Here is a 14,903-nt window from a genome sequence, read left to right as displayed (position 1 = left end):
TTGTCTGTGTTGAATCCCATCCTATTCTCATCCGCCCACCCTTGTAACCTGTCCAGGTCTGATTGTAGCCTGTTGCTTCCTTCTAGTGTGCCCACATCCCCCCACATCCTAGTGTCATCAGCAAATTTGAACAGGGTGCTCTTTACCCCCTCGTCCAAATCACTGATGAAGATCACCAGTGATCACCTCTCTCTGCAGTAGGAATAAACAAGCTACGCATATGAGGAACTTCACACTATTATCTAACCTTAAAACCTTTTCTTTCCTTAACTTCAGGGCTTCAGTTTTTTGGCCTACCTCTGAGAAAAGGAGCAATTCCCTTTATCTGTCCATATGATCACTCTGTATACTCGCATGGAGATGGCTATTGCCATCTTAGGAAGAAGACAGGATCCCTCTATCTAATTAAAAAAAAAAAATGCAGCCACTTCAGTCTCCGAGTACCAGCTGCATGCTTAAAGAGAATGGGAGGACAGAGTTTGTGTAAACTGCAACCAGGCCACCGCTGAAGTTTTCCCATTGTGACCCACGATTAATTATTTACTGTTTTTAGTTTGGAGACAGCGTTGCAATCCCTTGTAGTATTCTCTCCCTCTCCGCAATGCTGCCGGGAGATAATCCCCAAAAGTCTTGCTCGTACAGAAAAGGTGGCATTCAGCAAGCTTGCTCTGAACTAATTATTTCTGTTATAAATGTCACATCCACAAACAGCCACTCGCTTATGAAATCCATATGCACTGAACAACCCAGGACACGTCCCCGCCTCCTCCAACACACAAAATCCTTTCCCTGTTCACTGGCGGCCATTATAGGTACAAAGAGTCTTTCCAAGAACGTTTCATGCTTGTCAGCATCTCAATGTTTTCCAAGCTGCTCTTTCAGAGAGAGAAAAAATGGTGCCTCTTTCTCTTTCCTGAAAAGAACCTGAGAACTGGGCTTTGTCTTGGCTGAAGTTTAGCTGGGATCAGTCTATTGTGATCCGCTAAGGGAGAAGGGGTAACGGCGCTTTAAAGGATGGAGAAAAGGAACTTCAAACTCCATCTCAATTTCAAGTGTTTGCTCCTCAATTTTCTTGCTGTGTTGCACTGCACGTCTCAATAATGAGAAGCAACTTGTATTAATAAAGGTCTTTTTTTTTTTTTTTTTAACTTGTTGAGACAGCTCTTAACCCAAATTTCATTTATTATTAGCAAAAACCATAGCAAAGCAAAGACATGTGAGAAAGGAAAGGAACACGAAGTCTCCTCTGCTTCTCCACCAAACCCTAGAACTAGTCCCAGTGCTTGAATTAGCCCGGGATATAAACGGATTTCATGCCACCCAAGTCCACTGTGAATCACCTGCTCCTGCTTGTGAACCTGGCACAAGATACCAGTGGCCTTTTTTTTTGCATTTCATATATTAAAAAAGGTAAGAGGCTATGGGGGGCAAGTGTGACCACTTCATTTCTGCAGGGTGAGAAAACTAGATGCGAGGCCAAACTTCAGCATCATAAAGGAGATATTTATATGGACAGCAAGTACACCTCCAGCTGTCAAAGAACAAGTTAATGAAGGGGTGATACCCCTTCTGCTTACAGACCAAAGCTGAGTGCTAACTCACCAGAGCTTGGAAGGAAAAGCTTACCCTATGATCACTGTCCCAACTACAGAGACTGCCACTTTTCTTGGAAGTATTTGTTCTGGCTGGTGTCACGAGGATATCAGATTAGATGTCCTGGGTTAAATCGCTAGCCCAACCGCTATGTTTCTACACAAGAGACGCAACAATTTGACCATAATTTTCTCTAGCCAACAAAAGAGGCATGTTTTAAACAGCCTGTTAAAAGAGGAAAAGAGAAATGCCAGCCTTACATGACTCCCCACGTATCAGCAGAACCCGGCCCTGGCCCTTCATACAAAGCAGTAATTCTCAAACGAGGCAAAAAAATTCCTATTCACCTGAGCTCAAAGGTAAGACTCTGCGCCTCCTTACCAAGCTGATTTGAGGCTTAGTCAGCCACAGCCTGATTTTCCAAAGATGCTGAGTGTAAATGATAGCCAGATTTTTGCAAAAAAAAAATAATAATAAAATTTTAAAAAAATAATCTTTAATTAGCTTGCAATTAAAGAAATTTTTTTTGCAAGAAATACAGTTGGCCTAATAAAAGACATCACCTCTACCACAAGTCTTGACTGCTTTTCCGTCTAGAGCAGTATGGCTATGGATACCTGGCAAGCCAGCCAGCAATTCTGATAGCATGTGGGAGTGCTCACATCTCTAGGAGAAAAAAAAATAAAATAAAAGCTTGACACTAAATACAGCACTTTGTACTTCTATGGTGCATACAACTGAGATATTCATTAGATAAATTCAGTTACTGAAGTCCAAGTTGCATACTAATTATAATCACTCTCTCACCTGCCTCCGTGCCAGATACTAGTAAATTTTTAATGATGGACGATGTAAAACAGCGATTTCCAGAGGTATGCTCACTTGTTCAACAGCTGGAATGCCTTAGTTATTATACGGTATAAGAAGTAATTGCTGGACAAGTGAAATACCGAACTGCTGCTCATACTTAGCTAAAACGGAAGAAACAAATACTTCCGTTGCAACTTCCCACCTCCCCTTCCCAGAACTGGCCATATCAGCCAATGTAAGAAACCTGAATAGCAGCAATTCCAAGAAAGACTAATCAGACTTGTTAAGTGGCTGGTGACACAAATGTGAATTTGCAACAAATGACTGAGTTTTGTGATGGATGTCATAGAAGTAACAGACCCCCATTACACAGCTGCAAGGCAATATTTCATTGTGGTTGGTGTTGAACAACATGCGCAATTGCAGACTGCTCAGTGAAGAGGAAATATGCAGACTGGCTTATGAGAAAAAAGATTAAGAGCCAGGAGAAGAGATTTTCAAGAGTGCCCAGGGCCAGCTGACGGCTGCTCTACCTAGAATCCAAGATCAGACTCTTACGGCTTTCAACATCTGGACAGTTTAACCAACTGACAGCAGGGACATCTCAACTTTTAGCACATGAACATCAAGGGGAATTATTTAGAGAATTATGACAGAAACAGATGAAGGTAAAGGACAATTCAGACTGAATATTTGGAAAAGTTTGAGTACAAAACAGCGGCACAGTATCTTGGGGAATGGAGAAACTAAGGTTCATCTACTCATGTAAGCAATCAGCAGGGAGTGATGTGACACTTCTTTTTAACAGATTCATATGGCCAACAAGGCATCCTCCTCCTCCAGCTGCTAGTCTTCCAGGACTTCTGCAGCACATACATCACAGAGAGCCATCTGGCTATCGTGTCACACCTTCAGCCTTCGTGCTCATAGACTCATCCCAACGTTGCTTTGCTTTGCGTGTATAACATTCCTCTGTCCTAACATCCAGAAAGCTCTGCTGGCCCCATTTTTGCATAGATTTAAATGCTGACAGATGCTCTGGAGACACAGTCCCTAATGAATAAAGAGCATCAAGATTTTACTGTAGCCATGGAGAGTTTTAGTGCTTCAGAGATCGGCACATGTGAAATGCTGAGTCTGGAGATAATAGCTGAATGTCATAACATCTTGCAGGCACCAAGCTGTGGACTCCCTTGGCTTTTTGCATTCCACTGATAGAATTAAAAAGTGCCTTATTATAAGTGCGAATAGTTGCAACATCTGGTGCTCCAGTTTCTGCCAAGCTAACATCCCTTAAGTCCACCAAAAATCCTGCGCGCAGATGTGGAGCACAGACAAACAAGATACGATTTGAAAATGCTTCTTCACTTCCCTGGTACAATGTGGGCAAGAGCAGGAACACATCTGTATGACAAACAGCACCTCCTTATTCAAGAAATCTTGGCTTCTCTATGTTCAGTCATCTGCGTGCATTAGGAATGAAAATCTACCATCATTTTTTTCATTCAAAGACAACACGACTTTGGGAGAGGAAAATGGTCTCTATTCTGACTTCAGCCATAAAACAGTTATTACAGTTTCTTACCCACATGAAGTGGAAAAGGACTCAGCTCGACTTTCAGACTCCAAGGTGAAAGGTTGCCACAGTCAGAAAAGGCACCATTAGAAGCTTTTTAATTAAGCAAATCTGATCCTCTGAGGTACTGCGAAAAAACAGCATTGTAGGGGAAGGTTCATGTGCAAGTCATTGTTTTTAGAGCACAGTATCCCACTAATTAATGCCAGTATTGGGAGTTTTTGCTAATTTTCCATTAATGTGCAGCTATTGGGAATTTCAGATCCCTCCTACTGCACAGGAGAACAAGGTCTATTATAACAGGTACCGGGGCCAAGTTAATTAGACAGACCGCATATTAAGAGGCCCTCTGGAAGAACAGTAGCAGACCTCAACAGCTGCCTTGCCTGCTACTGTGATGCTACACGACATGCGTTGGAGGGAGCTCCAGTAACCCAAGGACCTCAGGGCAGACAAAGTCAGCATGGGCCTCGCTCTGGCTGCTCAATCCCGCTCTTATAACAAGATCTCAAATGTGCCTTTGTTTGTCTGCTCCCTCCGGCAGGTCGAGGACCATCTCTGCACCATTAGACACCACAATCAGTAAACACCGAACTGCCACTGAAGCCAGGCCGCTCCTGGAAAGGATCCAGGGAACAACTTGTTTCTCCTCTTCTCCTCTGCCTCCAAGTCAGGGACCGACTCCGTCCCTGCCTGCTGGACACATCCACTTCCTGTCAACAGGAATCGGCTCCCGAAAAGTGATGGGGTTGCAGTTTAACAGGATGGAAGGAGGAAACCAGATGAAAAGGAAGAGGAGGGTCTTGTATCTAGAGGGAGAAGCCCCGAGGCAGGCTGAGATCTGGAGGACAGTCAAGTCACTCCACGGGGCACCTCTGCAGCTTCCCAAGAGCCTGGCTCCTTCTCGCACAGCACCGCACCGCACCGCGGACTTACTCCTGCCAAACAGCAGGAGCCAGGCTCAGAGCTCAAGTCTCACTGCTACATATGCAGTAAGCAATGCCATTTTGCAAGGACCAGTCACGGGGAGAACACAGGAAAAGTTACCACATTCACGAATAAAGGTGGCGCAACCCATCCCATGCCAAGATATGGGTCCAGTGATTTTACAGCCCCATATTAAGGATTCACAGCTAACAGCTGGATGGAAGGTGTAAGAAATACCGCATGGCCCATTGGTGCAAGGAAGGAGTATGAAATAACACTGCAGAGGTGCAGCTCCCCTGAGCTCCTGCATGAACAAACCTTTGCTCATTATGCCAGCCCTGGGGCTTCGGAGCTGGGATCCCATTTGAGACAGGTACCAACAGAAGTGTCTGGAAAGGGCAGGTATGCACGCTGTCTGCAACGCAGGTTCATACCGGATGAGCCTCACCATTCCTTTCCCAAAGGAATTTCCAAAATACCTCCCACACCCCCGCATGCACACACCTCCCACAGAAAACACCTGTATTGTATGACTAAGCTCAAACCCAGAAGCAAAAGCCCAGCCTGTTTTCTCTACACAAACTGCAAGATTACTAGGGAACCCTAAGCTTGGGGCACTTCCCCTGGAAGAGGCCGCAGCACTCCCTCAAAGGGGAATCAAGCAGCGGCTTCTTGGCAAAGTCACTGAACGGGCCACAAGTGGCTCAGCCACTGCTTGGAGGCTAGCAAGAGAGACAGATCTTCTGCAAAGGAGGATGGCTGCCTGGGTGAGGGGGAAGCACGGCAAGGCATGAGCATGTGCAGGATGAGCAAGAGAAATACAGCTGAGCTACAAAAAACAACCCAACCCTAGTCTGTCTGAGCTCATCCTTATTTTGCTCCTTCCATGGAGGAAAGCGTTGGCAGACAGAGATGGGAGGAAGGATTTCCTTTCACTGCAGGCAGGAACCAGCTCCCAGCCAGCCCTTCCTGTTTCTGACACTTTCAGTAGTTCACCTGTACTCGCCCATGACCTTTTCATAAAAGGGCAGTTCTCAGCTCCTGCTAGAGCAGCTTTAGCTTGGAGGATTAGCATGGAGAATGGGAACGGGATTAGGAAACGGGACTCCCATGTACTCCCACTGCAGCCCCGTGTGGCTCAAAGGCCCTCCCTGGGTGTGCTGGAGTCCCCCACCACCCAGGGAGCCGCAATGGAAAAGCAGTGCATAACAAGCCACTACTTTTTGCTTGGGGCTGCTGTCTTTGTTCTGAAAAACTTCAGCTTTTGTTATAGGAAAGCCTAATTGCACCCTTATGACTGTGTTAAAAACATGAAGGAAAAGTAGCTGATACAGAGAAAGGGAGCAGTCATCCCCCCAGTCTCCAGCCAGGCTGGAATGGATGCTCCAAGAGCTCCAGTCATTTCCAAGGGCTACTCACATTGAACTATGGTAATTATTAGCAAAAGAAACCAATGTTGCCTTGTTGGCTACTTCACTGCCAATGAAGCAGCAAGGAGGAGATGCTAAGCCAGTATCAAGAATGTAGAGCAGGCGGGTCCCATGTTGGCTCATGCACTGGAGAATTATAGGCGATTCTCATGCACGACTGCAGGTGACGTCTAGACCTGAGACTAAATAAGGGTTTTAGAGCTGAACACCACTGTCCTCCCCAGCTTTTGACCTCCACACGCAGATCCGCAGGCACATGAATCATTTAAGAACCGAGCTCGGCGACAGCAGAGAGCTCCGTGCCTCTCGTGTCGGCTGAAGGATGACGGACGAAAGTACAATGGAGGCTGCTGTGCTGAATAGCAGTATCCTCCTGCCATGCTGGGCAGTACATGACAGTCGTGCTGTACGCTGGATGCCATGCTGTGCTTACATAAATATGGTTTTCTCCAGGGTCTGCCCCATGTTGTTGAAAGCCAGACTCGGGCAAGTGCAGGGAGACTCCTGCCTGGGTCAATACATCAGTTAACGCCAGTCGGGTCACTGCGACGAAGCATCAAGCTCTCCTCTTCTGTGGAGAAGCCTTTGGACCCGATGCTGGTTGACACACTGCAGCTTCAATAGAAGTTTCATGCTCAGCACCGTCACAGGACTGGGTCCTCATTCTGCTTTCAGCTTTGAACAGAAAATATAAACTCACATGGCTCTTTACTGATGCCAGATCTGGTCCTGAGCTGCCTGGAGGCAACTTGTCCCAGCCCATAGATACAATTTGGCAGTAAACCTAAAAGTATTTCATCTGCTAGTTTCAAAATTAGGAATGAACATAACAGAAGTGGAAAAGGAGCCGGGTCACAAATGGATTACAAGGATAAAGAGCTCAGAACTGAAATCAGCCATTTATTTTAAAAAAAAAAACAAAAAACTTTTTTTAAATTGCATCTGCTGTGATGATTAAACAGGAGCCCTCTCTCACCTAGGGCTGGACAGAACAAGATATAAGGAATAAATACATGGGAAAGAGGTGAGGTTACTTCTACCGGCTGTCTAACATTGCCACTTGTGGTGTGTTCTTCTTCCTTTTGCTCACAGGGTCCATTCTGAATTGCAAAAGGATTTTCTTGATGTCATCTTGGACCATATCTGGCATTTTTACTCAAACCTATCTTCCCTGGAATGAATCAAGGCCCGAAAATGCAACAGTTTGAGAGTACCTGCTGAATCTCGCTCCAAGTGAATCCCTTACTACATTGTGTTCTTACCACTCTACCTCCTGCTCCCAGGCTTGTCTCACAAGTGGCTACTTCTTGCCAAAATAAAGACGTCTCTTTTTGTGCTTTGGATAGGGAGAAAAGGGCATTGCTGCTTTGCTAGGTTCTGTTTGCAACTTTTTTTTTTTGAAGTTTCCTGGCACTTCTCCTCTCCTCGTGCTTCCAGCCTTGAAGACACTCTCATAATCACAGGCTTTCATTTAACGACCCCACTCCTGAAAGCGTCTTACGGGCCTGGAGACGCTTGGGAATTCATGTAGTGCAGATATGCCTACATAACCGCGACCGACAGCTTCCCACTAAACAATCAGCGATTTCCTGCTCCAGACTCCACTCATTGTCACCTTGTATGCACAGAGAGGGGATTTTCAAAATGAAAACCCCAAATGTTTAAATTACTGTAATTTAGTGGTTTCCAGTCTCAGTGGAGAGCAGAGATCTAGGCAGAAACACCAGCGTTATTGTTTCCATTTAGTTATGCAATGCTAAAAAAGGTTTTGCAGGTCTGGGAAGTTCAGACCCTTTAATGGAACAATCTTAAAGAGGGGATTAATGGCAAACTGGTGCTGCTGCTGAGCAAATGTGATTAGCCTCACCGTGGCACTCAGGAGGGGGGCCCAGCAGAAAGTGGACCACAGACCAAATTTTCTCTTTGCTCCCTAAAGCCCGTCTCTGGAGAACACGGCTGTGTATACTGCTGTGATCATTTCCCCTATTCTGGAAAAATTTCCAGGCAAGATCAAGTACATCAAAACATCTGGGGAAAAAAGTTCTGCAAAATGCAATAAACCTGTTTGACCTCAACAGGTCTGATGACTCTCAAGTACTTGGTTCTTGCATCTGGTGACTTTAAGCCACGTGTGCGCTCACTGAGCAAAGTCCTTAAGTCAGCAAGAGCTTTCGTATTAATTTTGGTGGGGCTGTGACTTCCTTCCATCTTCCGTGACCTGCCTGGACTCAACTGAAGAATTAAGCAGCCTAGAGACTGCGATAACACACACTGGCTTTTCATAGCTCCCCAGGTCTCCAGAAAGCAAAGTAGGTATAAAGCAGTGCATTTCAGCCGTGAGTCTTATACTGGGAGATTCAGGCAGGGTTGGTGCAGAGACCTCATGCCATAAGCCGAGCAGATGTCTCACAGTACCATTTCCCTCCACTCAAATGCCTCCATGTACTGCCAGAACAACACCAAGGTGGTCTGGGATAACTGAAACCCAAGCCTTAAGGAGGATTATTTTTGGCATTGTTTTTGATTTAATGTTTATCCTTCTCGTTACACAGCAATTGCCTGCTTCCCTTATCTGATAAGGGTCCAGACTGTGCAGTTAGGCCTGAAGTTACGGAAAACACTCATTTCAGAGGAACCCACCCCCTGGCCTCCAGGTGCACAGTGAAAAAAGTGAGCAGAAAGTAGTGTTATGTCACCCAAAGCTCTGAAGAACACTGTGAGAAGGACACAATGAGGAACCGACTCAAGGCAGCTCTGCTGATGTTATTTAAATGCATGAAAAAAAACCAGACAGGCAGAAGCTTCACAGTCTTGTAAAGCTTCACCCAGAAGAAAAGTGCAGAAAACTGTTACATCACGTCTCAAGTTGAGATCACGGACATCTCAGTCTGGCATGGGTGGGAGCACTCCAGAAACAGATGAAGAGGGGGAGAAACTCTACCCACCTCCTGTCAGCTGCATTCTCTCCCCTTCCCACAGACCCATCTTTGTGCTGCCTGCCGAGGGCCAGGATTCATCTGTCCCAGGCATCTGAACACACGCCACACGCTGCAGAGCCGGGGTTGCCAAGTGGAGTGGGAAGGAAGTCCTTGGGACTCGATAACAGCTGGCTGGCAAGCGTACACCCGCGAGAGCCGATCTGGAGGCCTCTTCACTGCAGTCACTATCGTCAGGCTGTGGAGCAGGATGCTGGGGCTCAGACTGCCCCGAAAGAAAAATCTCTTGCTGTCAATGCCTTGAGTCTCTTCAGAGATCAGACAGCAAACATCAGGAGTAAAAGCCTGCATGTCAAGTGCTCCCCACTCCTTCCTTTGGGGAACATGTACAGGAGAAGGTTGCTGAGCTTCTCACGCCCTTTCAGTGAAGGAGCAGCCCTATAAGCCACCCCACTTCCAAGCCCTGGAGGGGGACAAGAGTTAGTTTATCTTGTACCTCATACTTGTGCCTTCTTACACCACGTTTCTGCTTTTGAAACTGCTTGCAGGTGCCAAAGATGTTCTTTGCTGTGTCTGGAGGTCACAGGCATCTCAAGGAGGAAGGGGCTAGATGGGGGAAAGCAAGGTCTCCCTCCTGCACCATAGAAACCAGCCACTCTTTGCAGAACTGGTGAGCCAGTTTTTAAGGACAGACGAGTTTGGCGAGGCTTATGGCTCTCTGCCCTAACCCCACAGCCTGCCAAACCTGTTCTCGAAGTCTTTTGAGACTGGAGCTAGCTGCCAGCCTCATTCAGAGAAAAGCAATGTCTTCTGCCCAAGCAAAGGGTGGTCAGCCCTACTGAGGCTGGATCAGGAATCAAGGAGGGATCCAGCAGTGCACCTTCGGGCACCGACAGGCCCCCAGGAGGGGTCTAGTGCAGGGAGCTTTTCGAGGGGAATAGGGAATCAGGGACAAGCTGTGGAAGGGATAGGAAGTCTCATGCTTCTCTGGTCTCTCCAATGCTGTGGAAACTGGCTCAGGGGGCCTGGAAGTCCCACAGCAGCCACTGCAGGGGTCTTATACTTTCCTCCAAATCATGCAGTGCTGGCCACATCAAGGCTAGATTCTGGCTCGGGTCTGATCCAGTCCATCCACCGATGGTGTCACTTTCTGCTGTGGGAGTGCTCAGCAGCTGCCCCCGCTATGGAAAGCGTGGACCCACAGGTATCGAACTGAAGGCAGCAGAGCAGGGATCGATACCCCCAACCCTCCCCCCCGTCACGCCCCATGGCACCACCCCGCTCTGTTAGACTCCCGGGGACAACAATCTGGCAGCCTGTCCTGCAGAAAGGAGGTGGGAATCCCATGCCCATGCACACAGTTCAGGGGGTTGAGAAGGGAAGAGAGATAGGTACATTCCTTCGCAGGCCTGGATTCTTTATACATTTTGCCCCGGTTAACAACAGAATTGGAACGGAATATGACACTTCAGGAAAGCTGCTGCCAAACCCACAAATGGGAAAGGCCCAAGTCCTCCAAGGGAGCCAAAAAGTCACTCTAATCAGCCTGTGGAGCCTCCTTCTCTGGGGAGTACAGGAGGACTGGGTGGGGTTTGTGCATGGAAGGGGAGAAGGAGGCAGCACAACAGAAACTGGACGCATTTGGCTCAAATCCTAAAGGAGCCTCTAAGCGACTCAGTGGCTCTAGCACTTGAGAGATTACCAGGGCCTATCCTCAGAAAGAGCTAAGCAGGATACAGACTCCCTCAGCCTCACGAAGTGCGCAACTTGCTTCTGCAATCCTACCACGAATGCTGGCAGGAAGCCTCAAGCTAAACGAAGTTTCTCCAGAGCACATCATTTCCAAATCCTCAAGCAGCCAGATCCCAGAAAGGCCTCTCGACCCAGGCAGATGCAGTCCTTATCTTCTGGTTTTCTACTGCCCTTGGACACAGTCAAGATATTACAAAAAAGCAACGACAACAAAAAAGGAATTGACTCCTCCCAAGATGGGCCGAAGTTTTTGCTTTCTGGCTATTGTTTGCTGCCTACATGAATGCTTAAAAACCTCGACCAGTACTTCTACAAACCTTGTATGCATAAACACACACCAGTCCAAGACAGAGATGCAAATTTAATTCAGTTCAGGTGACTTCACTTAATGAAGTCTCCCCGATGATCCAGACTGATGGAGTTAGCCTTTCCAAACATGTTGCTTTTGACTCAGAAGCGAACTTTCACCTCCGGTTGCCCTGCTAACACATCACAGAGGATTTGCAACAGTAAAATACTCCAACAAGAAATTCCCAGTGAGGCCTTTCCCCTTAAACTTTTTTTTTTTTTTTTTAAACAATAAAGTCCATGATCAAGAGGCTGGTTTTCCTGGAGCATGGAGGGGGGTGAGGATTGCAGGAATCCGGCCCTTTGTTTTGCCATATAAGCAAAATGCCTTTTCATAACCGTAGCCAAGAAAGGAGGGAATGCCACTTAGCAAGCAGACTTGGATTCATCTGCACTTCACTGAAGTGCTCCAGCCTTTCTGCCTGGAAAACACACGCGCACTCTGGACAGAGCAACACAATGTTCAACTCGTTTAAATTTAAAATGGGGCGTGTATGCTGCACGGGGAGAGCCAGAGGGGTGTTCCTCCCCACAAAGTTTCACTGTTCCTTAATGCATTCCTGAGATAAATACAAATTAATAAGCCACAAGGATAATGCCTCTCTGGCAGGGAAGGTCAGCAGCAGCCAAGAGAATGGGGAAGAGGGATTCACAAACCCAATCTCCCTTTTATTAGGCTGTTGTGAGCATCACTGAACTGTGCATCACCGCATCAGTGGGAAGGGATCCCTCATGCAAGGCCCAGCTGCAAATTTAAGCTCAAGGCCCACTGCTCCTACCTGCCTCAGGAAGGGAGATTTCCAGTAGTTCTGTTTTGCTAATAAACCACTAAAAATGTGCCTATCTGACAGTTTTCCACAGGATCTTAAGGCTGCCATTTCCTGTCTCACGCATGCACACAAAACCACAGGGGCCGAAAGCTTGGATTGTGTCACTTGTGCGCACCACAAAATCCTTTCCAGTTCCTGATGCCAGCTACTAAGCAAGGAAGGGAGAATTTCCTGGGGTTATGCTGCAGTTTGCTGCTGTGCTTTCCTGGACCCCAAGCATAACAAGAAACTATAACTATATATAACTAACTAACTGTAACCCCATCTTTCACCCTGAATTTCATTCCATTTGGATCCTTCATAGCCCTTCCCCTCCAACTCCCTGTTTTTAAAATTAAGACTTGTTTATAACTCAGTGGTCAAGGAAAAAAAAAAGAGTCACTGACCACCTCATTTGGTTAGATCATTTGGAGTTTTCTTGTCCATTATTCTTAAGTTGTACTTCTTGCTCAGAAAACTACTCCTTCACAAAGTGGCCATTACAAAAACAGTTCCTATACCGTATGCAAGATCTCTCTGGAGGAAGACAGGTATTTAAGACAGAAGTAAATTTTCATTCGATACTTGCAACTCTGAAAAGTAGCTTTTAGCAATGCAACTTACAGGGCAGAACTAGCAGACAGCCACTCTAATACACATCTCAGCACTTACAGGTCCAATGGAAATGTGGCTAGTGTGACCACAAAGCAACACAGCATAAGTCTGAAAAACACATTAGACGTGGGAAGAACCATAGGGAAACTTCACATGACGGGAAGTACTTTCCTGGTCATCTTCCAGAGTTAAGAATTAACGAGAAGGCACGGTAATGACACAAAACCACAGGAAAAATGAATAGTTTAAAAACAGGTAACTGACATCTTAATGCTTCCTTTGTGGATATGATCAGTAATTTGAAATGACATATGCCACATCTGATCCTTGACTGACAAGGAATTACACACATTTAGGAAGACCAAAGTATTTTTAATTTCTGTCTTGGCCGGGAAAACCAAAAACATTGCTACTGAATGTGGTTGTGGACAACTTCTCTCCGCTATACCTTCTCATGCAAAATAAGGGAACATGCCATTATTTCAGCCATGACCACGTAACAAATGCTGTGACTGTCTCAGTTGTGCACACAAGTCTCTGCTACAGTCTTGCAACGTGATTAATCTCATTTTAGAAGAAAACACAATACGCACTGAACCCTTGAACTGGAAATTCACATCCCCTGGTCATTTATTCCACCCCCTCCCTTCACTTCTTGAACAAGCGAGTGCCCAGTGAAAAGAGACCGGACAGATGGGAAGGGAAGCAACAAGCAAGGGTGGCTAGAAAGCATTTAGGAATGAAGGGAAAGAAAGAAGACGTGGCTGTACGGCCAAGAAGCAGCCATCTGTTTCAGCCGCTGCCTCCTTGGAGAGGAAGTCTATAGCCAAGCACATCATTTTCCCCAGAAAGCCAGGGTGGTCCTGTGCACGGAGAGGCTGCAAGAGCAGGTTAGGAGAGCGGGGGTGACCCCTGGGCCAGGAAGGCACCTTGCACCCCCCCCCCACCGCTTCTGCGGAGGACTGTCCCTGCCCTGCCAGGAGGCAGCGACACAAGGCAAACATAGCTCGCTGCAAAGACCTCAGCATCACAGCTCCACACACATGCAGACACACACCCAGCACCTCCGGATCTTGCACACGCAAATGCATGCAACCACCCTGTGCTTCTGCATCACACACGCATGCAGCCATGGCACTTCTGCATCACGCACACATACACATGCACGCTACACTACTGGATCACATACAGCACACATGTACACCTGAACCCCCCCAGGCACGTGTGGATCACACACCTGGCATTTCTGGATCACACACAGGCACCCACACGTACCCACACAGGTGCGTACACGTACACTGGCACATCTGGACTGCACACGCACACTCGCACCCCCTCGGCTCTCCGCAGCCCCGGGTCCCCGCACGGCTGCAGCCAAGGAGCCCGACCCCGGGGGCGCTGACCTGGCTCGCCTTGTAGAACTGCTTCTTCAGCCCGGCCACCGACATGCTGCCCCGGGCGGGCGCGGACACGCACCGGCGAACACGCGCACCAACACGCCGCACGGCGGACGCTTCGGCTCGCGCCGCTTCCGCCCCCGCGCAGCCGGAAGCGGGCCGGCCGCGGAGGGATCCCGCCCCGCCCCGCCCCGCCCCTGCCGACAGAGGGAGCGAGGTCCGGCCGCCACTACAGAGACGTAAGGGAGAGCGCCGCTCTTTCGGTGGTACCACAGAGCGGCGCGCGGCGGCTAGAGAGGAGCCAGGCAGAACACTGACCCCCTGCGGAAGCGCCCGGAAGTGCAGTGGGGAGTGGGGCTGGCACGTGGGTCCAGTCCCGGGTGTCGCCCCCTTCGGGCTCTTGGTCCTGGGAATAGCTTCACCTCCATCGCTTATGGATGAGGTCCCACTCCTATGCCCAGCAGGCAGCCTCTGTTGGCACCAGGCCCCCGGGAGCCTTGGGCCTTCTCTGTCATCACTATTGCTGCTGGTGCTCCTACTTCCATCAAGGCTCAATTTGATCCTCACCGTGCTTAGCATCACTTCCCGTGAGCTAGCAACGCATGTGGGACTTGCTAGCGTGCGTCGTGTCATTCATGATTCCTCTTAAGGGATAAAAGCTGTGTAGGGACAGAGGGGTATAGGCTGTAGCCATGTGGGGGTATGGACAT

At 47.9% G+C, this 14,903-nt stretch overlaps 1 protein-coding gene across 3 annotated transcripts in view; it reads right to left on the bottom strand.

Moving 5' to 3' along the window:
* Window positions 1-14,336, bottom strand: part of SH3GL1 (SH3 domain containing GRB2 like 1, endophilin A2) — a 35,477-nt gene extending 21,141 nt beyond the window's left edge. For 2 of the 3 annotated variants that reach the window (XM_019557004.1, XM_019557005.1), the window contains exon 1: window positions 14,200-14,336. In XM_019557004.1, coding sequence (XP_019412549.1) covers window positions 14,200-14,244 — 45 coding nt within the window. In that variant the 5' untranslated portion in view covers window positions 14,245-14,336. The remainder of the gene's footprint in view (window positions 1-14,199) is intronic. The other variant, XM_019557006.1, reaches the window with a different exon arrangement.
* Window positions 14,337-14,903: the final 567 nt, after the last annotated feature.

This window comes from Crocodylus porosus, unplaced genomic scaffold, assembly GCF_001723895.1.
Source record: "Crocodylus porosus isolate Cpor-Errol unplaced genomic scaffold, CroPor_comp1, whole genome shotgun sequence".
Classification (NCBI taxonomy): domain Eukaryota; kingdom Metazoa; phylum Chordata; order Crocodylia; family Crocodylidae; genus Crocodylus; species Crocodylus porosus.
This window is presented reverse-complemented; position numbering and strand designations above follow the sequence as displayed.